The 21,813-nt window shown below is 42.7% G+C and overlaps 1 protein-coding gene across 3 annotated transcripts in view; it reads left to right on the forward strand.

The window, feature by feature from the left end:
• Positions 1-7,796: 7,796 nt before the first annotated feature.
• Positions 7,797-21,813, forward strand: part of LOC127582044 (multivesicular body subunit 12B-like) — a 155,407-nt gene continuing 141,390 nt past the window's right edge. Inside the window, exon 1 of one of the 3 annotated variants that reach the window (XM_052036996.1) lies at positions 7,797-7,920. Coding sequence is in view for 2 of the 3 variants with exons in the window: in XM_052036993.1 (XP_051892953.1) it covers positions 16,776-16,865 (90 nt within the window). In the remaining variant the exon portion in view is untranslated. Of the gene's footprint in view, positions 8,274-16,724; positions 16,866-21,813 lie in introns of those variants that run through there. The other 2 variants (XM_052036994.1, XM_052036993.1) reach the window with 2 other exon arrangements.

The following is a 21,813-nucleotide window of genomic DNA, read 5'->3' on the forward strand; positions in this document are numbered from 1 at the left end:
TAAATGTCTCCACAGAGGAACTTAAGACCAGTGTCAGCTTTGTGTGTTCCTGTCTTTTATTTTCGATACATGACTTCTAAATAAAAAAATTAAGAATACAATTTACAATGTGGTATTAAGTGAGAGGATCAAGCCATGATTGTATTGAATGGTGGAGCAAGCTTAAAGGACTAAATTGACTATTCTTGTTCCTATTTTTCAATGTAAAAGAGTTAAAGAGAGATCATATTGCAATGAGGAAAGATTTTGAACAAACTTTTAAATATAGAAAAGTGATATCCAGAAGAGATTTCCCAAAAGTAGGAATGATTTGTCTGAAGCCTCTGTCACACTTGGCAGAGAGGAGGGAACAGAGCTTGTGTAGGAGTTGGAGAAATGAGTCACACTCTCGCAATAACATTGGTGCAATGAGCAAACATAACTCCAGTCAGAGCAGGATGTGTATGGTGCAATATTAGAGCTTGTGTTGCATGGTAAACAAAAAGGGAGAACCTAGAGGTACTAGAGGTACCACAAATGTGTACTAAACCTACCAACTGCAGTGGGATTAGAGTAAAACTGGAGGTGGATCAAAAATATTGATGCGGAGGAAGAGTTGATTGGTTTTCATTACGGATGGGGCAGAGGATTTGAAACTTAGCTTGTAGCTGAATGGGACGCTACCTTTGGACACCACCTCAAGTAGCCTGAGAGGGACAGGAATCAAAAAAAATCGGAGATGTTGGAAGTCTGAAACAAAGACAGTAAATGCTTAAAACACTCAGCAGGCCAGGCAGCACCTGTGGAGAGAGAAGCAGAGGTTAATGTTTCAGGTTGAAGTCCTTTTCTCAGAATAGGGAGGGATGGTATCAGATGCAAGAGTATATTTGTCAGAAATCAGTAAGCCAAAGGTCAGCTATTTTGAGTTTAACTGGAGAAAGTTCTGACCCTTCAGAACTCCATATTAGATAAGCTGTCCTGGCTCTCAATGTCCTTTTTCACCTGTTGTGTGGAACAAAGCAGTGTATAAATGAAACTCCTCTTTAACTTAGGATATTGCATATTATGTTACGGATGAAGTATGTTGTACAATGCATGGAAGTGTGTTTAACACTGTGATTTCAGTATTAGATTTAGAAAATTATTATACACCATGGTTTGTTCTAATAATTTAAAACTTGATCGGATTATTAGCTTCTAATTTCCTCTCAGGCAGCCATTCCAACATTTACACAGCATTAATTTTTTTAATCCAAAATATCAGCTTTTTCTTTTAACAAAGTACAAAGCCCCAGGACTATTTCTCATTGTTGGAATGTCAAAAATATTCAGTTGCAGTCTGTGAATATTAACTTAATTTGGGGGCCCATTCTTTTCAACCCAGTCCATGAGTTTCAAACCCATTAGTCACCCATCTATGATGGATGCAGAGTTACGATTGAGCCAAACTATGATTCTGATTTAACTTGTTTCAGCCAAGTTGAATATGTCTGTGATCAGACCCACTCTTATTTAATCATAATCTCTTCATTGTCACTGCATCTAAATTCTGGAATTCCCTACTTCATTTAGGAGAACCTTCACCACAGAAACTGCAGTGGTTCAAGATAAGATTTCTTTATTAGTCACATATACATCGAAACACACAGTGAAATGCATCTTTTGCGTAGAGTGCTCTGGGGGCAGCCCACAAGTGTTGCCATGCTTCCAGCGCCAACATAGCATGTCCACAACTTCCTAACCCGTACGTCTTTGGAATGTGGGAGGAAACTGGAGCACCCGGAGGAAACCCATGCAGACACGGGGAGAACATACAAACTCCTTACAGTGGCCGGAATTGAACCCGGGTCGCTGGCACTGTAACAGCATCACACTAACCGCTACACTACTGTGCCTGCCAAGAAGGCAAGAAGGTAAGCTCACTATTACCTTCTCAAAGGCAATGGGCAATAAATGCTGGGCTTACCACAGACAACTCTATCCTTCAACTGAATAAAAAAAAATCATTGCACCGCATTGGGCACCACCAATAGATACTGAAAGCCATCATATATTTCTCAGCCTGATGTTCAATTGGATAGAGAGGTTGCAGAACATGCTGATGTGGGATATTCTTTGGCATTGGTCGTTAGGTTTTATGGCTTCCTTTGATCAGCTTCCTGGTGAAGAAACAAGCAGATTGTTAAGAGAGTATCAATGAAGTGTATATGCATTCTCCCTGTAGTTGTCTTTGTGCTGTTGAGCAGTGAGCATCATGTCCATTGTACCTCAAGTTATTTAGAATCCACAGTATGATTCAGGGAGCTTCTCGTCAGCTACTGGGAGGAGGTAGTTAAGGAGGACTTTGGCGATGACTTAGCATGTAATTAGTGGAATTGGATTTGATTCTTTTCTTCAAGATGGCCATGGTTACTTGTGTGTATATGGTCCTCTAGCACATTCTCCAGTTCTCAAATGGGGGACATGAGGTTTGAACTTCTCCAAGTTGTGGCAGCACCTGAGATACTGTTCACTCCAAAGCTTGTTGTTTTATAGTTGGCCGATGACCATTTTGACTTCTTGTCATTTGGGGTGATCGTGAGGCCGAACAGTTTGTTGCGGTGGGGGGGGGGGGGGGGGGGAGCCGAAGACACTCAAGTCAAGGACAGAGACACAATTGAAAAGTTAATTTAAGCGTTCAGTTCGGTGAGTACCAATTGCTTCTTTGTCCCAGATAAGTTCTTGGGTCTCAATGGGATGGGTTCTTGGGCATTTAGCCATAGCTGGTCTTGAGAGTGATGAAGAATCCTTGCATATAATGGCTCTCAAAAAGTTGCTGAGCCTCCAGTGCTTTCTCCGTGTTTTTTTAGTTCATAGGTTTTCTGTTGGATCTCAGCTTTAAGGTGCCTGTAAACTATGTATCTTGACCTTGCATGCTGTCTGCGTGGAGCTTGCACGTGTTCCTGTAACCATGTGGATTTCCTCCAGGTGCCCTGGTTTCCTCTCATATCCCAAAGACATGCGGGCTGGTAGGCTGTAGTTTACCACTGTAATTTGCCCCTGGTGTGTAGATGAGTGTAGAATATGGGCAGAGTTGATGGGATTGAGGGGTGAATAAAAGAAGGATTAATGTAGGGTTAGTGTAAATTGGGTGGTTGATGTTTGGGGTGGACTCTGAGCTGAAGGGCCTGTTTTCATGCTGTATTACTCTTTATAGCCTCTTTTGACCTCACGTCTGTCAATTTGGAGGTAATGTGGAGCACCTTTCTCAGATTCACATCCACCTTACGCTTCCTACATGATGGCAGGCAAGTCATGATGTTAGCCAGTCTACAATTGTCCTAATCTCAGTGCAAACTGGTGACAAACAAGGCTATGTGAGCACCCCGATACTTCTCTCAACCTTTCTTGTTGCAATACTGCACTTTGCCTCCGACATGCTTCCTAATGGAGTGGAGCTAATCTGTGAGAGCAGCATGTCTTGGACTAAGGTCCTAATAAAACCCAGTTGTCTCCAATTAGGAGACCATTTTGTTTGCATGCCAAACACCAAACTCTTAAAACAGACACATTATTCCAAGTTCTGTCACAGCAAACTATTTGATTACCCAGGTAGATAGAGGAAGCGACTCAAGGATGTGTTGAAAGCTGTCTAGAAAACATGTAACATTCCCAGCGATTTGTGGGAATTCCTGGCCCATGCCTGGTCATAACGGATAAGGAGAATTCGGGATAGATTGAAATGTTCACCTCTTCAGTGGAAGCAAACTGAAGTCCAGCGTAAGTGCTGGAAAAATGCACACCCAAACTAACAACCCACCTCAGGGGTAAGTTTTTTACTCAGAGAGTGGTGAGTGCATGGAATGGGCTGCCGGCAACGGTGGTGGAGGCGGATATGATAGGGTCTTTTAGGAGACTGTTGGATAGGTAAATGGAGCTGAGAAAAATAGAGGGCTATGGGTAAGCCTAGTAATTTCTAGGGTAGGGATATGTTCGGCACAGCTTTGTGGGCCGATGGGCCTGAATTGTGCTGTAGGTTTTTCTATGTTTCTACTCCATCAAGCACCTCTTGCCCCACCTGTACCTGCGAGTTTGCAGGTTCCACAGACTCAGAATCTACAGAGCTAGAGTGGAACCAAGTCATCCTCGACCTGGGAGACTGCCCAAGAAGAAGTATAGGATGAAAAGTACTGAGGCCCAAGTCAATTCAAGTCTATTGTCATATGCACAAATACGTTGAGGTACAGGAACAATGAAAAACTTGCTTGCAGCAGCATCACAGGCACATAGGTTCAGACAACACACAGAACAAAAATTGAAAGCCATAAGCTTCTGAAACAGACTGCATTTCTAAAAATGCTATTAAAATACATCTTAAAAATGAGAGTCACGAGTACACCTATGAAATTCCATTTCAAATCGCGTCAGCTTGTCTTATCCAATGTTTTAAAATAAATGCTAATTTCATGTATTCTAATTAGCATATAATAAATAAAACACATTTTAAAGACTTTCATTGGAGTAACACACAGAGTTATTTCTGGGAACACAATGACTGCTGGCTGTCTTGGCTGGAAAAGGCAGTCTGCAAAAGCTGCAAATCCCAACAAAAGAACAATAAGCCAGGTTAATTTTTTTAAGTCATTGATGGGATGTGGGCATCGCTGACGAAGCCAGCACTTTATTGCTTGAGTCTAAATTGCTCTTGAGGTGGTGGCAGAGAACTGCAGCCTTCAAGTTCTGCAGTGCTTATGATGAAGGCTCTTCCAGGGTACTACTGAGTAGAGAGTTCTGTGACAATCAAGGAAGAGCAACATACAGTAATTCCAGAATGGTTTGTGACTTGGAGGGGAAGTCTGAAGTGGCTTTCTTGTGCTCTTGTCTTCTAGGTAATATGGGTTGTGATTTAGGAGGCACTGTGGAAGAAGCCTTGCCAAGTTGCAACAGTGAGGCTTGCAAATGGTACACATGTTAGCCATGGTGTAGCTGTGGGGAGAGGAGTTGTTGTTTAAAGTGGAGGTTGGACACTGATCAAGTCGTAGCTTTGTCCTGGATGTTGTCAAGCTTCTCAAGTCCTGGTGAAGCTGCGTGTATTCAGGCAAGTGGAAGGGTTGCCTTCACGTTCCTGAAACATGCCTTGTAGATGGGAGAAAGTCTTTGGAGAATCCGGAACTGAGTAACCTGTTGCAGAATGCTGAGCCTCTGTGGTTGTTGTATTGTATATGGTAACCCTGAGGATGTTGATATGTTGGATTCTGCAATGGTGTTGATTATCAAGGGAGGGTGATTAAGCTCTCCTTGCTGGCACAGACATTGTCTGAAAGTAAGTTGACCCTTGTGCCACTGAATAAAGCACCAGAGCACAGAGTGCTTCATCATTTGAGGAGATGCAAACACCCTGCAATCATCAGTGAATATTCCCACATCAAACACTGGTTTTAATGTCCTCTCAGAAATAAAAGGGGAATGCATCACTGATTTAAATGCCTTAAAGGAAAATACATTTTGCATTCCTTTTGTAAAACCAAAAGAGCTTTGTGGTCAATGAAGTACTTTAAAGTATAGCCACCATTAAATATAGTAGATGCTACAGTCAAATTGTGCAAAAGCTTCAACAAACAGGAAAATGGTTAATGACTAGATACTCCGGATTTTAGTCATTGATTGGGGGATAAATATTAGTAAAGACATCAAGAAGAATTTCTCTTCTTTACTTCTAAATGGTGCCAGGTTTGGAGTCATTGAGAGATGCAGCATAGAAATAGACCCTTCAGCCCACTGAGTCTGTGCCAACCATCCACTGCCCATTTGCAATAATCTGACATTAATTCCATTTTTCTTCTCCCCATATTCTCATCAACTTCCCCCAGATTCTACCACTCACCTGCACACTGGGGGCAATTTACCTTAGCCAATTAACTCATCAACTTGCGGGATATGGGAGGAAACTGGAGCTCCTGGAGGAGACCCACATGGTCACAGGGGGAAGATGCAAACCCCACACAGATAACACCCGAGGTCAGGACTGAACCCAGGTCTCTGCAGCTGTGAGGTAGCAGCTCTATTAGTTGTGCCACAGTGCTGCAGAGAGAACGTACATGAGAGAATGAACAGGGATTTGGTTGAATGGACCACCTGAATAACAGCACCCCCAGCAGCACAACACCTTGGAAGTGATTACACTTTTAGGTTCTTGATGAGAGAGCAGTCATAGGTGTTGGTTCTAATTTCTGTCTGACAGAACCTCTGAAACGTGGTTGCCCATAAGTACTAAAAAGTCAAAGTTGAGTTTATTGTCAGGTGCATAAAGTACATGTACACACAGGTGCAATGAAAAGCTTACTTGCAGCAGCATCACAGGCACATAGCATAATATAAACAGCATTCACAAGAAAAACATAAATTAAACATAACTTTTACACAATTTTACAGGAAAAAAAACTGAAAAAGTTTCTTAGAGTTCGGTGACAAACCAAACACTTGGAGTATGGGGTACATTGTTGTTTACTTGAGAGAGCAAATGGCAGTTTCAACATAACATTGTAAAGATGGCACTACTGACTACATGGCACCCTCTTGGTAATGTGATGATATGACAGAACTTTTAGCATCTTTATGATAGAGTGAACAGGGATTTTAACATCTCATCCAAAAGACAACATCACTGACAACGCAGCACTCCCCTGCCACTGGACTGTTAGCCTCTTGTATCTATCTGAGAGAGTGGATGGGGCTTTAATATCTTCAAGGGATGACACCTCTGATTAACAGCACTGCCTGGTATTGTTCTGAGGTAACTGGAACCTTCTGCGTACACCTAAGAGGACAGGTGTTTTAATGTCCCATACAAATGACCACCCTATTGATTATGTAGACCATTTTGAAATTGTACTGGCATTTCTGAAATCCATGAAACCATAAGATAAAGGAGAAGAATTAGGCCATTTGGCCCATCATGTCTGCTCTGCCACTTAATCATAGCTGATCTTTTTCAACCCCATTCTCCTGCCTTCTCCCCGTAACCCTTAACCCCCTTACCAATCAAGAACCTATCAATCTCTGCCTTAAATACACACAATGACTTGGCCTCCACACAGCACTCTATGGCAACGAATTCCACAGATTCACCACCCTCTGGCTGAAGAAATTCCTCCTCATCTCAGTTTGAAAGGGACGTCTCTTTACTCTGAGTCTGTGCCCTTGGATCCTAGACTCTCGTCCTGATGTACAGCCTCTGCACGTCCACTCTGTACCAGGCCGTTCAGTATTCGGTAGGTTTCAATGAGATTTCCCCCAACGTCCTTCTGAACTCCATCGAGTACAGGCCCAGGGACATCAAACACTCCTCACTGGTGTCTACCTCATGGTGTGGATAGGCAATTTATGTCTGCAGACACAAGAGAGACTGCAGATGCTGGAAATCTGGAGCAACACACAAAAACTGCTGGAGGAACTCAGCAGGTCAGGCAGCATCTGTGCAGGGAAATGCACAGTCGACATTTCGTGCCGAGACCCTTCATCGGGACGATTCTGTCTCATCGGACACGTGGCACCACTGACTGCTTGGCACTCCCTCGGTGCTGCACAGCGAGCGCTGGGACCTTTCGCATGTACCCAATAGAATGGATGGCAAATTTTTTGAGGCCTCGGTGGAAAGACAGCTCCGCTGACCCTGTGGCACCTCCCGGGCACTGCGGTGGGCGTGAGGAATTCCTTATTATTTTCCCTCAAGCTGGAGTTTTCCTGAGCCCGCTGGGGGAGTGGGGGGGGGGGGGGGGTGGGTGGGGTGGGGGAGAAGCCCACCCAGCTACCAGAGGAGAGTGGAGAGGGATAGGCAGTGGGCTCTTGCTGTGCAGGCAGGCAGGGAGGGGGTGGGGCAGGCACGGGGAAGGAGGGAGGAGGCTCCTTTAAGTCGGAGGACGCGGGCTGGAGAGTGGCCGAGGAGACCGAGAGAGAGAGAGAGTGTGAGTGAGTGAGAATCACCCCGTCCCCCACCCGCCCCAACTCCAACCCTCGCCGTGCTCCCCCCCCCCCCCCCCCCCCCCGCCGGGCGATGCCACGCCGCTCCTCCTCCTCCTCCCCCTCCTCCCCCCGCCGCGCTGTGCCCCGCCCCGCCCCGCCGCCCGCGCCCCCTCCCTCCCCTCGCTGAGCCCCGGCGCACGGCTCCACGCCAGCCCGAGGCTCGGGCCGCAGCGCAGGCCCCGGCCTCTGATCCCCCCCCCTTTGTTTCTGCTAATTGCAATAAAGTCGGGCGGCGGGTGGCCATGAAAAGCTGCTTCTGTGTCAGACGGAGGGACGAGCTGCCGCAGCTAACAGTTAAGTCTGCAATTATTTTTTTTGTTTATAAACCTGAAAGGAAATGTGAGGAGGGAAAACAAAGCCCCTCCCTGAGTTAAAGGTGAAGAGATTTATAAATTAAATATATCTGTGTGTGATGCAGATTAATGCCCGGCCTTTGGGTATCAGGTAGGCTCAGTCTCACCCATTCCTGCCACTGCATTTAATCCTTCTTCCATTGTGTCTCCCACTTACAATAAGAAGCATTTAATGTACTGCCTTCACATTATATTGTGTCTTTTACACTGGCAACCTGGCCAGACCCAGATAGGCAGCTTTATTCCAGCTAAATACAGTCACTTTTGTTTCACTGAGAGCCCAGCTCCATTGGAACGGCTTCCCAATTGACATTTTGCATTGTGCTTATCTTTTTGGCTTAATGTAGTCAAAGGTTATTATTGAAATAGAATTGTTATGGCACAGAAGGAGAACATTTAGCCCATGCTTGCTCCCCTGTAGAACAAACCCATCAGTTCCATTTCCCCCACGGTATCCCTCTCAGCCTTGCAAATTATTTTCCCTCGAGTGCCTATCCAATTCTCTTTCGAAAATCTCGATTGATCCATGTTTCTACAATTCAATGACAGCGAGCGGCAGATCATTACAGCTCCTTGCATAAAAAGTTTTTTCTTAGTATTCCTCTGTGTCTTTTGCCCATCTCTTTTAATCTGTGCCCCTTGTCTTTGCATGATCCGCTAATGGGAGCAGCTTCTCCGTGTACCCTGTGTAAACCTGTCATGATCTTATACACCTATCAAATATCCTGTTGACCTACTTTGCACCCAGGAGAACAATGCTGACTTCTGGTTTAATGCAGCTGAAATCCCACAAATTTAGAAATTAACTTAAATATGCAAAGCACATGAATGTGTTTTGTTTTGCTCCAGGGAGAAAACCTTAGCAAGTAAAATATTAAATTTGTTTTGGGAAAATTTTGGCAATTTGATATTTTGGCAGGCTGTAGTATAGCTTTTGTGATGGGGATCGTGCAATTCTTTCATCTTAATACAAAATTGCAGACTTTTGGTTTATATCTAACTTGATTTTGGCTGCACAGATACTTTGTGGTTAAACATTGATTGATCATGATGATCTTTTGTATACATAGAATGTGATTCTATTCGCTTTTGAGTGTGGTGCCACTAATGGAAAATGCCCAATTTACGTACTTTTCATGAGTTTTTTCCTAGTTTGATATCATTGCAATTTTTGGCGTTGAGCAATAATAATTCAAAATTCTGGAAGTGCAGCAAGTAAGGCAGCCTCTGCTTTTTAATATCTCTTTGGTAGCAGTAAGGCTGTTAATTTGAAACACAAATTTGTTTTTCTTTCCATAGGTGTTGCTGACCCTCTGAGTATAATTGTTTTACTTCAGATTCCCAGAATTTGCAGTATTCTCCTTTTAACATTGGCTTTATTTTATGTATGGAAGCATTTCACACTGAAATCTTCCATGGTTCTCTGGGTGGTGGACGCAGGGACTCTTGCAACTTTTAAAAATAGATGAGCACTTGAATTACTAAGGCATATGAAGCTGTGGGTCAAGTGTTAGGATAAGTATAGATGGGTGCTTGATGGTCAGTAAGGACATGGTGGACTGAAGGGCCTCTTTTCTGTGCTTTACGGTTTGTTTGGGTCAGGTTTTTGTTTCAGAAGTATTTGAGTCAGTATACACTTTCATTTCATGAGTTAGTAAGAGTTAATGCGATAAAATGTAATGGTGGGGACCAGAGTGACTTTGTCTGCTCTTCTCATTTTACTTTCAAATGTTCCCGACTTTTGCTGGAAGATGTTCAGTGGGTCCTGACAGTTATTTGATGTCTTTCATAAATTGCTACTCTTAAAGTGTGATCTTAGTCAGGGAATATGATGGGTCTATTTAACTGCACAGGGAATCACAGACTAGTCCGGTCCTTTTTGTTCCCTGATCTCTGTGTATGAATTGGTCCTCATGGGTCATTAGTAGTTTATTTTTATTCATTGATGGAGTGTGGACATTCATATCAAAGCCAGCATTTATTGCTAATTATCTATGAACTGAATGGTATGCAAGGCCATTTTAGAGAACAGTTAAGACTTGACCACACTGCAGTGGGGATGGAGTTGTCCCTTCTTGCTTGCCTGTTGGAGAGATGCCACCATTGATGTCTCCATAAAATCTTCCAAATCTACTGGTTGGATAAGCGAACCAACATTGGCTTCCCTCCCAGGGTAGCATTCCTAGTATTGTAGACTTATTTATAGCCAGTTCACACTGATGGGCACTGAATACCTTCCAGGCACTTGGTTCTCCTGCCTGAAACAGGTTCTTGAAACGGGTGTTCTACACTGAGCTCTGTCACGGGAAGAGGTTACCAGGTGGACCGAGGGGACAAGTTGTTCTTGAAACCTCCTTAGGAAAAAGTGTAACATTACCACTGACACATGGGAATCCCTAGTCTGTGACTGGTCAGAATGGGAAAGGAACATTTGGTTTGGCACTAAGAATGTTGAGTCTATTAATCGGGAGCACAGAAAGTGTAATGTAATTGATAGAATTAGTGCACTTGTCAGTGCTTCTTTATCACTGGGTCTCAATCCTGCAACTCTGTCTCCAATGGCACGATAGAAGCACCTTTACTGGAAGGAGTGCATGGAAGCAGTAATTTGCCATCACCTTCTCAAGGGCAATTCATTCTGCCCTTGCCAGAGATCCCCACGTCCTGAAACATTAATAAATAATAAAAATCTCCTCCACATTCTCTCATTATCACATCAACCCTCTTGTACAGTGACTTAAACCATACCCGATCTTTTTGGATAATCCCTTGGCTTTGAGGATGACTTGCTTCTCCTTCAGTTCTGTGGGTTCTAAGGTGTGGGGTGCACAGACTCTGCCACAGTTGGGGCTGGTGGTGCTAGAGGGGATGGGCAGTTTGGGAGCTGGTGCACTAATTCTATCATTTACACTAGACTTTGTGTGCTCCCGATTAATGGACTCAATGTTCTTAGTGCCAAGCCAAATGTTTCTTTCCCATTCTGACCGGTCACAGACTAGGGATTCCCATGTGTCAGTGGTAATGTTACACTTTTTCCTAAGGAGGCTTCAAGAACAGTTGCACTGTCAAATGCATTGCTTGGAGGGGAACCTGCAGTTGGTGGTGTTCCCATGTGCCTGCTGCCCTAGTTTTTTCTCATTGAGCAAGCCTTCAAGAATAATTGCAGGTGGTACACATTGTGTATGTGCTGCGTTGGTGGTGGAGGGAATGTATGCTTAGAGTGGTGGACTGGGTCCTTCCTAGTCAAGGAGTTGTGTTGACCTGGAGGGCGTTAAGCGGGTTGAACACAAAATGCGCTGGAGGAACTCAGCAGGTCAGGCGGCACCTATGGAGGGTAATGGGCAGTCGACGTTTGGGTTGAGATCCTTCATCTGGACTGGATTCAGTCCAGATGAAGGGCCTTGACCCAAAACGTTGACTGTCCATTTCTCTCCACAGATGCTGCCCGACCCGCTGAGCTCCTCCAGCGCTTTTTGTGTTGCTCCAGGTTCCAGCATCTGCAGTCTCTTGTGTCTCCATTAAGCTGGTTGAGTATTGTTGGAGCTGCAGTCATCCAGTCAGATGGGGAGTATTCCATCTTGCTCTTGAGTAAAGAGGATGTTGAAGGATCAGTTATGAGAATAGGTCAGCTCACCTGGGATTGTTTTCTTTGGAGAAGCCGAGGGGCTTTAATTGATGTGCAAAACATTACGAGCCCTACACAGGAAAGATCTATTTCCTTTGGCAAAGTGATCAATAACTAGTGAAGATAGGTTTAAGGTAATTGCTCGAAGGATCGGAGGGAAGTTGAGGATAAGTCTTTCTCATGCAAAGAATGGCCAGGGTTTGGACTATGACCTTTGCACCATTCTGTTTTGTGCTCATCGCTGTATTTAAGCTAAGATATCTTTATTAGTCACATGTACATCGAAACACACAGTGAAATGCATCTTTTGCGTAGAGTGTTCTGGGGGCAGCCCACAAGTGTCACCACGCTTCTGGCGTCAACAGAGCATGCCCACAACTTCCTAACCCGTACGTCTTTGGAATGTGGGAGGAAACTGGAGCACCCGGAGAAAACCCATGGAGTCATGGGGAGAATGTACAAACTCCTTACAGACAGTGGCCAGATTTGAAACTGGGTCGCTGGCGCTGTGATAGCGTTATGCTAACCACTACACTACCGTGCCTTCCCAACAAAAGTTTGGCTCGAGGGATGACTATCAGTAGATCGCAGCGAGGTAGCTGCTGCGCTACTTACGAAACCCTGAGCCAGAATTAGGTCGTCTGCGAATATTTTTGCACTGGGTTCCCCACGCACATACGGTGCGCTAAACAGGCAGTGCCTGTCAGTGGGCATTCCAGGCCAGTAGCAATGGCACACCCAGGCCAACCAGCGAGCTGTGGCGCTAGGGTATCAAAAATTATTGTTGTATTTATTATTACAATGCATACTGTTTACTCTGTGAGCTTCACGTGAGCAAGGAATTTCATTGCACCCTGGTGTAAATGACAGTGAACTAATTTGAATCTGAACATGCTGCTTAAAAAGTGGAAATTCTCGACATATTTAAAATGTGTCTGGATGAGCACTTAAATCCCGTAATTTACAAGGCAATGGTCCAGGAGTCTACATGTCAGTGGTTAGCAGGAGCACAGTGGGCTGAATACCTCCTTTTGTTTCAGAAATGTCTATGTTTCTGTGGTGGCACATTAATGGCCGACTGATTGTTGTCCTGAAAAGGTGGTGAATGCGGTGGTTGGTTTTTACGATTGAGTGATTTACTGGGTCAGAGTACAGTAGAAGTAATTTAAGCCATTTTTTTTCAAAATGATTTCATGATCATTTTGTTTCTGTGTCAGTGGCCCACATTACTAGATTGTTTTTCCAAAATTAATTTCTTCAGAATGCCATTTTGCTAATGACCTCCGAGTATTATTCGGCAAGATCAGTTAAAAGCAAAATAGTTATTTTTTTTATTGTACGTTTCTTGCTGCTATTCATTGTTAGTAATTTTGGTGTGTATGAAGGTTTGAACCTTGGAAACAACTGGATTAGAGTGAGCAGTGCTGTTATTTCACAGCTTGCTTCACAATTTATGTCAAACCACTGTTGTCTTCTGCATCTCGCGCTGTTGTTTTCAAAGTGGCATGTATCATGAAAGAAAACGTGATGATTTAGAAAGATAGACGTAGTTGTTGCTTGCAGATTGCTTTATGAGGTTGCATTCCACCAAATTCTTGCTAAACATTAAGCTCAACATTTTTCATGGGCTTGCCTAATATATCGTTGTAATCATCCCCTTGTTCTTATTTCTCTGAGATATCTGCATTCCTCTTATTCTGGCCTCTTGAACATCCCCGAATGTAATCACTCTACCATTTGACAGCTGTGTTGCAAGCAGCTAAAGTTTTGGAATTCCCTTCTTAAACCTCACTGCTTCTCTCTGCATGCCCCCACCCCACCCCCATGCACCTGTAAAAGGCTGCTCACTCTTTGAAAAGCCTTTTGGTCATCTGTCTTAATAACTCCTAACATGGCTCTGAGTCTACTTTTGTTTGATGACACTCCTGTAAAGCACCATGGGGTGCCTTGCTAAAAATGGATGCAGGTTGTTTTTGAACACTTTTGTGCAGGTGTGGTGATAAAATAGACATCATTTTGCATTGATTTTGGATGTAATTGTGTTGCGTTAGGCTACAGTTCTGGGCATGGGGAAATTTGTTATACTCTATGAAATAGGCATTTATACATTCTGATTTTATCACATTTACTGCATTTCCAGTGTAATGGTTGTTCCAGCTTGTTGCTTGCTGTGGGCATTATTCAAAGGTGCAGAATTGCGTTTTTCTTCTCTTCCTCTACCTCCGATACAGAGACTCATGTTGAACTATTCTAGATTTGTCTCCCTTTGCACTTCATTGAATAATGAATGACTTTTAAAAGATTTGTGTGAATATCCTATTTTTGGATTTATCATTTGCAGGATACATAGATCTTATTTATTTACACTCTGGCATTACAAGTCCAGTATATTGCCATGAGCTTGTAGGGTTTCCCAACTTTTCTCCTGCAAGGTAGTTTCAAAATGCCAGTGGAGTTATGGCTTGTGCAAGATCACAGAAATGATCTCTATTCTTTTCCATTTCCATCTGAGAGTTGTCTTTTAAATGTTGTGAGGATGTAAGAAACAGAAGTGGGAGTACACCATTTGGACTCTCGTGCCTGCTCTGCCATTCAATAAATCGGGGCTGATCTTTTACCTACGCTCCACTTTCTTGCACAAACACTTAATTCCCTTGATGGATTTTGGGAATTAATCTCTTGAATATACTTTGCCACTGAGCTTCCATAATCCATTTAGAACACAGAACAGTACAGCAAATGAACAGGCCCTTTGGCCCACGATGTCTGTGCCGAACCTGATGCCAACTTAAATTTCTTCTGTCTGCACATTATCCATATCCCTCTATTCTCTGCTAATTCATGTGTCTATCTAAAAGCCTCTTAAACACCACTATTGTATCTGCTTCCACACTACATCTGGCAGTTGGTTGGAGGCACCTACCACTCTGCGTATTTAAAAAAAAGAGAGATTTCTCCTCATCTCAGCCCTAAATGGCCCACTTCTTATTTTGAGATAGCTAAGGGAACCATTCATCCCTGCATCTACACTGTGAAGCCCTGAAGAACTTAGAATGTTTCTGATGTGATCACAGCTCATTCTTCTAAGATTGAGGGGTTAAGGCTGAGCCTTTGCTCTCTTTTCTTGCGACAAACCTGCCATACCAGGAATCAAGAGACTGCAGATGCTGGAATCCGGAGCAACACAGGCAGTGCTGGAGCAACTCAGTCCAGATGAAGGGTCTCAACCTGAAACATTGACTGTCCATTTCCCTCCATAGGTGCTGCCTGACCCACTGACTTCCTCCAATGCTTTGAGTGTTAACACCAGGAATCAATCTGGCGAACCTTCATGGCACTCCCTCAATTGCACGTGTATCTATTCCTGAAGTACAGAGATCAAACCTGGAAACAGTATTCCAGATGCAGTCTCACCAGGGCTGTATTATAATTGCAGTATGAGGTCTTTACATGTAATAAAGGCCAACATACCATTTGTCTTCCTAAATACTTGTATCTGCATGATAACTTTCAGTGATTTGACTGCAAGGACACCAATACCATTTTGTGGACCAGAGTGGATGACCTCAAATCTCTCCATCCTCCATGACCTTGCCTATTCTCTTAATCTGTCCATGTTCTTGTGAAGGCGATGTGCTCCAGAGTTCACACAGCCTTCCAGCTTTGTAACAGTAGACTAAGATATCTTGCACTTGATTTCCCCATATAAATTATTGTATTTAGAATGGCTAAAAGATAATTCTTTAAAGTTCTGCATGTTTGCAATTTCCCATGTTTTCTTATTCTCTCTTCTCCCCCCTCCCATTGGGCAGAATATACAAAAGCCTGAAAGCACATACTAACAGGCTCAGGTCTCACTGTTATAAGACTATTGAATGATTCCCTAGTATGATAAGATGGACTCTTGACCTCTCAATCTACCTCATTGTGGCCTTTACACCTTATTGTCTGCCTGCATTGCACTTTCCTTGTAACTGTAACACTTTGTTCTGCATTCTGTTATTGGTTTCCCTTGTACTACCTCAATGCACTGTTGTAATGAAATGATCTGTATGGACGGCATACAAAACAAAGTTTTTCACTATACCTCGGTACATGTGACTATAATAAACCAATTTAAATTTATCTGCCTTTACAATTCAAATTTATTGTACCTGAATCCTTTTGCTCATTTCAAAAATGTTTCTGGCTTCCTTTTATCTACGCTTTCTCAATGTGCATATTGCCCAAATAGCAAAAACCTGCAGGTGTTGGAAACATGAAATAAAAATAGGAAAAATTGAAATACTCAGCAGGTCAGGAAGCATATGTGGAGAGAGAGAGAGTCAGTGTCGGCAGAACTCATAGAAGAAAGATCAATGACCTTAAATAGTAACACTATTTCTCTTACCACAGCAGCTGCCTGACCTGCTGAGTATTTGTATGTTTTCTGTTTCTAGTTAAGGTTAAATGAATCTCTGGGTAAAGTATGGCTCCAATTTTTTTCTTCGATCAGGACACTGAACATTATGGTTTGATCTGTCATCTGATTAATCTCTGTTGCTAAAACCCAAAGTGACATTGAGAAGCTCAAATCGGTTGATATGTCCTCTATAATGGCTTGTTAGTACTGAGAGCTGAAGTTGCCAGGAGAAGTTTAAGAGCAAAGGTCTGGTCAAAAATTGTTTGGAACTTTGCGTAATTGTGCTTTCTACCATTTCAAAGTCTGGTTCTATAAAATAAATTGATGTATTTTGTTGACAAGAGAGTCTGCAGATGCTGGAAATCTGGAGCAACACACAAAATGCTGGAGGAACTCAGCGGTTCAGGCAGCAGCTATGGAAGGAAATGGACAGTCGACATCTTGGGTTGAGGCCCTTCATGACTGGAAAGAAAGAGGGGTGATAACCAGTATAAAAAGCTGGCAGGTGAGAGGTGGATCGAGGAGAGAGGAGTTGATAGGCAGGTGAGGGAGGGAGAGAGTGGGAATTATGTAAGAAGCTGGGAGGTGATGGGTGGAAGTGACAAAGGGTTGAACAAGATGGAATCTAACAGGAGAGGACGGTGGACCATGCAACAAAGAGAAGGAGGTTTTTTGCTGTTTGGTTAGTTTTTGCCATCAAGCATATTCTGTGCTGCAGAAATTTAAAAGGAAAACAAAATATTGGAAATACCAAGCAGTTCAGGCAGCAGACACCTCACCTAAGTGCTTCCAGTATTTTTGTTTCTATGATATTTAATATACTGCATTCATTTCCAAAAACGGTATGAAAGGTTAGTTTCGGTAACAATAAACACAAAATGGCTGGTAAAATACCATCTGGTTCACTAATGTCTTTCAGGGAGGGGCATCTGCTTTATTTAACTGGTCTGGTCTATGTTACTCCAGACCCATTAATGCAGATGATTCATAAGTGCCTCCAGTTCAACAATGATTCGGGATGGACAGTAAACACCAGCATTGCTGGTGACTTAATGTCTATGAACAAATTAAAAAAAGTCACATTGAAGCTCCTGCTCTAAAGTCCGCTAGGATACTTCTGAGAAGCTCTTAATGAATCAAGTCAAATTATTGCCATCACTGCCACTGGTAGTGACAGACCTGGAATTAAATAGCGCAAAATGCTTCTTGCAGGCATGGTTCTGGTTTGGAAGGAGAAATTCTATAATTATAGTGTTGGTTGTTCAGTTCATATGGATACTGCTCAAAGATGTCACACACTTGCCACTATATTTTGCTAACATCCTAGTTTAGTTAATGCTATTCTGACCAAAACCAGGTGGTTATCAATTACTACCTAAAAGCTAAATAATATAGTCATTTTTTTGGGGGGTAATATTTGACAGCCTCATCATAGAAGACAGTTTAATTTGGCAATGACAGATCCTTAGCACAGGAAGTGGGTGAGAACATGCGAAGAATTTGCCATCGGTCTCTCGGATTTATTGCAATTATTGCGCAGAAATCTCAGTGAGGGATATACAGAAGCAAGTCAAAAGTTTTTAATCTAAATGTCGGTTCAAATTTTGGGGAGAATGGAGGAGTGAAGTTGAGGCTGGAGGAAATAAGCATGACTAGAATCAGAATCAGGTTTATTATCACTGACATATGTTGTGAAATTTGTTGTTTTGGGGCAGCAGTACAGTGCAAGACATAAAAATGACTATAAGTTACAATAAATAAATAGTGCAAAAGAGGAATGACATGGTGGTGTTCATGGACCATTCAGAAATCTGATGGTGGAGGGGAAGAAGCTGTTAATAAAATGTTGAGTATGGGTCTTCAGGTTCCTATACCTCCTCTCTGAGGGTATATCTTGGATGGTGAGGGTCCTTAATGATGGATGCTGCCTTTTTGAGGCACTGCCTCTTGAAGATGTCCTCAATGGTGGGGAGGGTTGTGCCCGTGATGGAGCTGGCTGAGTCTACGACCCTCTGCAGCCTCTTGATCCTATGAATTGGACCCTCCATATACCGGGTGGTGATGCAATCAGTCAGAATGCTCTCCACTGTACATCTGTAGAAATTTGCAAGAGTCTTTGGTGACGTACCAAATCTCCTCAAACTCCTAACGAAGTAGAGCTGCTGGTGTGCCTTCTTCGTGATTGCATCAATGTGTTGGGCCCAGGAACTAGAAGCTGCTCACCCTTTCCACCGCTGACCCCTTGATGAGGACTGGTGTGTGTTCTCCCGACTTCCCCTTCGTGAATTAATCAATTCCTTGGTCTTGCTGATATTGAGTGCGAGTTTGTTGTTGCGGCATCATTCAATCAGCCAATCTATCTCACTCCTGTACGCCGCCTTGTTGCCATCTGAGATTCTGCCAACAACAGTGGTGTCATCAGCGAATTTATAGATGGTGTTTGAGCTGTGCCTAGCCACACAGTCACAAGTGTAGAGAGAGTAGAGCAGTAGGCTAAGCACACATTCTTGAGGTGTGCCTGTGTTGATTGTCAGCGAGGAGGAGAGGTTGTCACTGAATCGTACTGACTGTAGTCTCTTGATTAAGGAAGTCAAGGATCGAGTTGCAGAGAAAGGAGCAGAAGCCCAGGTTCTGAAGCTTGTTGATTAGTACTGAGGGGGTGATGGTGTTGAACGTCGAGCTGTAATTGATAAACAGCAGCCTGACGTATGTATTGCTGTTGTCTAGGTGCTCCAAAGCCGAGTGAATAGCTAGTTAGATTGCTTGTAGCTTTGTTTCACTATTTTACTCTTCAGTTTGATCTTTAGTGCCTTGTGTGTTGTTAGTATCATATCCAGTTTTAGCCAGGGAATTTTCAACAATGACCCCAACCCCATACCATCACCTGAGACTCTCACATATATCTATTCTTGAACCTCTCCCATCGTCATATACATTTTGCTCAGACTAACAGTAGCAATGTCTTCTGAAATTGTGCACCAGATTCTACGCAAACTGATCATCCCAAAAGCTACTTCCCTACCACCTGCTTTGTACTCTCCCTAATGTTATCAGCTTGTCTGTCCAGTATATCGTCCTGAATGAGCTGAAGGTTCATGCAGTTAAACATGAGGAAAACCAAAGCCATCGTCCTCACTAACCCCACAAATTCTCTTCCCTTGAAGGCACAAGAGACTGCAGATGCTGGAATCTGGAGCAATGATTAAACCACTGGAAGACCTCAACAGATCAAACAACATCTGTAGAGGTAAAGGCATGCTTGATGTTTTGGGTCGAGACCCTGCAGCAGGACTGAGAGTGTAAAGGGGAAGATAGCTCACTTCTATATACTGGCGATGTTTCCTCTACACTCTCAGTCTTAATGCAGGGTCTCAACCTGAAACATTGACCATCCCTTTTCCTCCACAGGTGTTGCTTGACCTGCTGAGTTCTTCCAGCAGTTTATTTTTGGCCCTCCACCCTTGAATCCTTGGCCCTCCCTGGCCTCTTGTATCAAGATGGAAACGACTGTTCAAGGAATATCTGCATGTACCTCTGTAAAATAATTTTTGTCAGGCTGTTTCACTCATGGGGTTAGGCATTCATTTACAAGATCTGGGCATTGTTAGCAAAGCCAGCATTTAATGCTCTCCCAATGTGCCCTTGAGCTGAGTGGCTTGTTAGGTCATTTTGGAGGGTAGTTGAGAGTCAACCACAACATTGTTGCTAGCCTTCTCATCCTCCACTTTTCTGTAAAATTGGGCTAATCAAAAACTCTGCTCTTTGTGTCCTAACTTTCAAGTCGCGCTCTCCATCACCCCTCTGCTCAGATCTACAAGTTAGCTTTATTGCCTTCTGGAGTTTCCTTAGACAATTCTGTGCTCTTCCAATATTGACCTCCTGCGCAAACCTAATATGTGCAGCAATTTCAACCCCAGACTTTGGTATTCCTTCCAAACCCTGCCCCTTGGATTGAACCTTTAGTTTCCCTACTAGCCATCAGACTGTTTCAGCACTCTGTTTAAAAATGGTGCCAAGTACAAACCTTATCTTGCATAGCATCTGCATATGCTCATATTTCCAGCACAGGATGCTTGACAGTAATTAGAATGGAAAAGAATGACCCTTTTTCAGTTGTTTTTCTTCCTCTGCATAACCTAGTAGAACAGAAGCCATTCTTGATATCTTGCTGCATCCCTGTTGTGCTGAGCTAACTCCAGGGATAGGGATCAAAACTAAGATCCAGTTTCTTCTCCACCCTAGAGGGATTGACTTGGATCCTGTCCTAGTCCTCCACCCCCACATACTTCTAATGGGCCAGGAGATGGTGATTTAAGAGCAAGGTCTCCTAATTCTTTCCAAATCCTCTGTTTTCAATTTTAGTAAAATACTTTCAGTGAGTGTTTTCCAGAGGAAAAACTATAAAATGTTCATAATAGTCAGCAAAAATCTAATCTTCAATTAAAACATAAGGGCACATGCTTATAGATGATAGACATTAATAGCACTTAATTATTTAATGATACAATGATTTTTATCAGGTAAGACGTAAAATGGAATGTTTTGTGTGTGTCAGTGAAAACCTTAGTAAGTTTGAGAATTCTCCAACACTGCAGCTATTACAAAGGATATGCTTGTCGTTGACAACAGTAATTTTTGTGGCTAGTGCCAAAAAATTGTGAACCATTGTTTACAGTTGCTTGAGAATATAGATTGACTTATTTCTGATCGTTGTTTGTTCTATTGATAGAAAATGTATTAAAATAAATATTAATTCATGCCCATCACATATGAAGGAAATATAGGTATCTCTAGTTCATAAACTTGCAATAAAAAGATTTGGCTTTTGCAGGATGCCAAGTGCACATATTAACACCTATTCATTCCTACTTATAATTTCTTGTGAGAAATAATGTTTAATTTGACTTGATGGATTTACAGCTCTGTTCCAAAGTGTCAGATTTGGAAAGTGCTACATGCAAAATTGACCTTTCGGTTGTAGAAGTGCTGCCTTCATTTGGAACTGCAGCTTGGCTTTAGAAAATCACCCAGTTCTTGTGTCTGCAACCTTTTCTGGCAGGTGGTCATAGACTTTCCATTCGTTCTTTTCTGTGAAATTGGTTGATTTATTAATCACCATATCTCCAGTTGCAAGATCTCGCAAGCATTGCAGTGGTTAGAGCCTCTATTGTGTATCGGTATTGCAGCAGAAGGTACATCTGTCATCTTAGTCAGATAGTTTACCCGCTTGGAGAGTTAGATATATCTGTTGTGAATATAGTATTCTGAACAAAGTTGTTCCTTCTGTGCTCTAATGTAATGAATAGAGTGCACAGAAATTGAGTATGATAGTTTTTTAATGCTAGCACACACTATAGTTGGACACTTAATAATTCATATGAAAAATGTATGCAACCATCTTGCCAGAATTTAATTATTTTTTAATTTTATTTTTGTAATTATTGATATTAAGG

Source organism: Pristis pectinata, chromosome 23 (assembly GCF_009764475.1).
Source record: "Pristis pectinata isolate sPriPec2 chromosome 23, sPriPec2.1.pri, whole genome shotgun sequence".
NCBI classification, from domain to species: Eukaryota; Metazoa; Chordata; class Chondrichthyes; order Rhinopristiformes; family Pristidae; genus Pristis; species Pristis pectinata.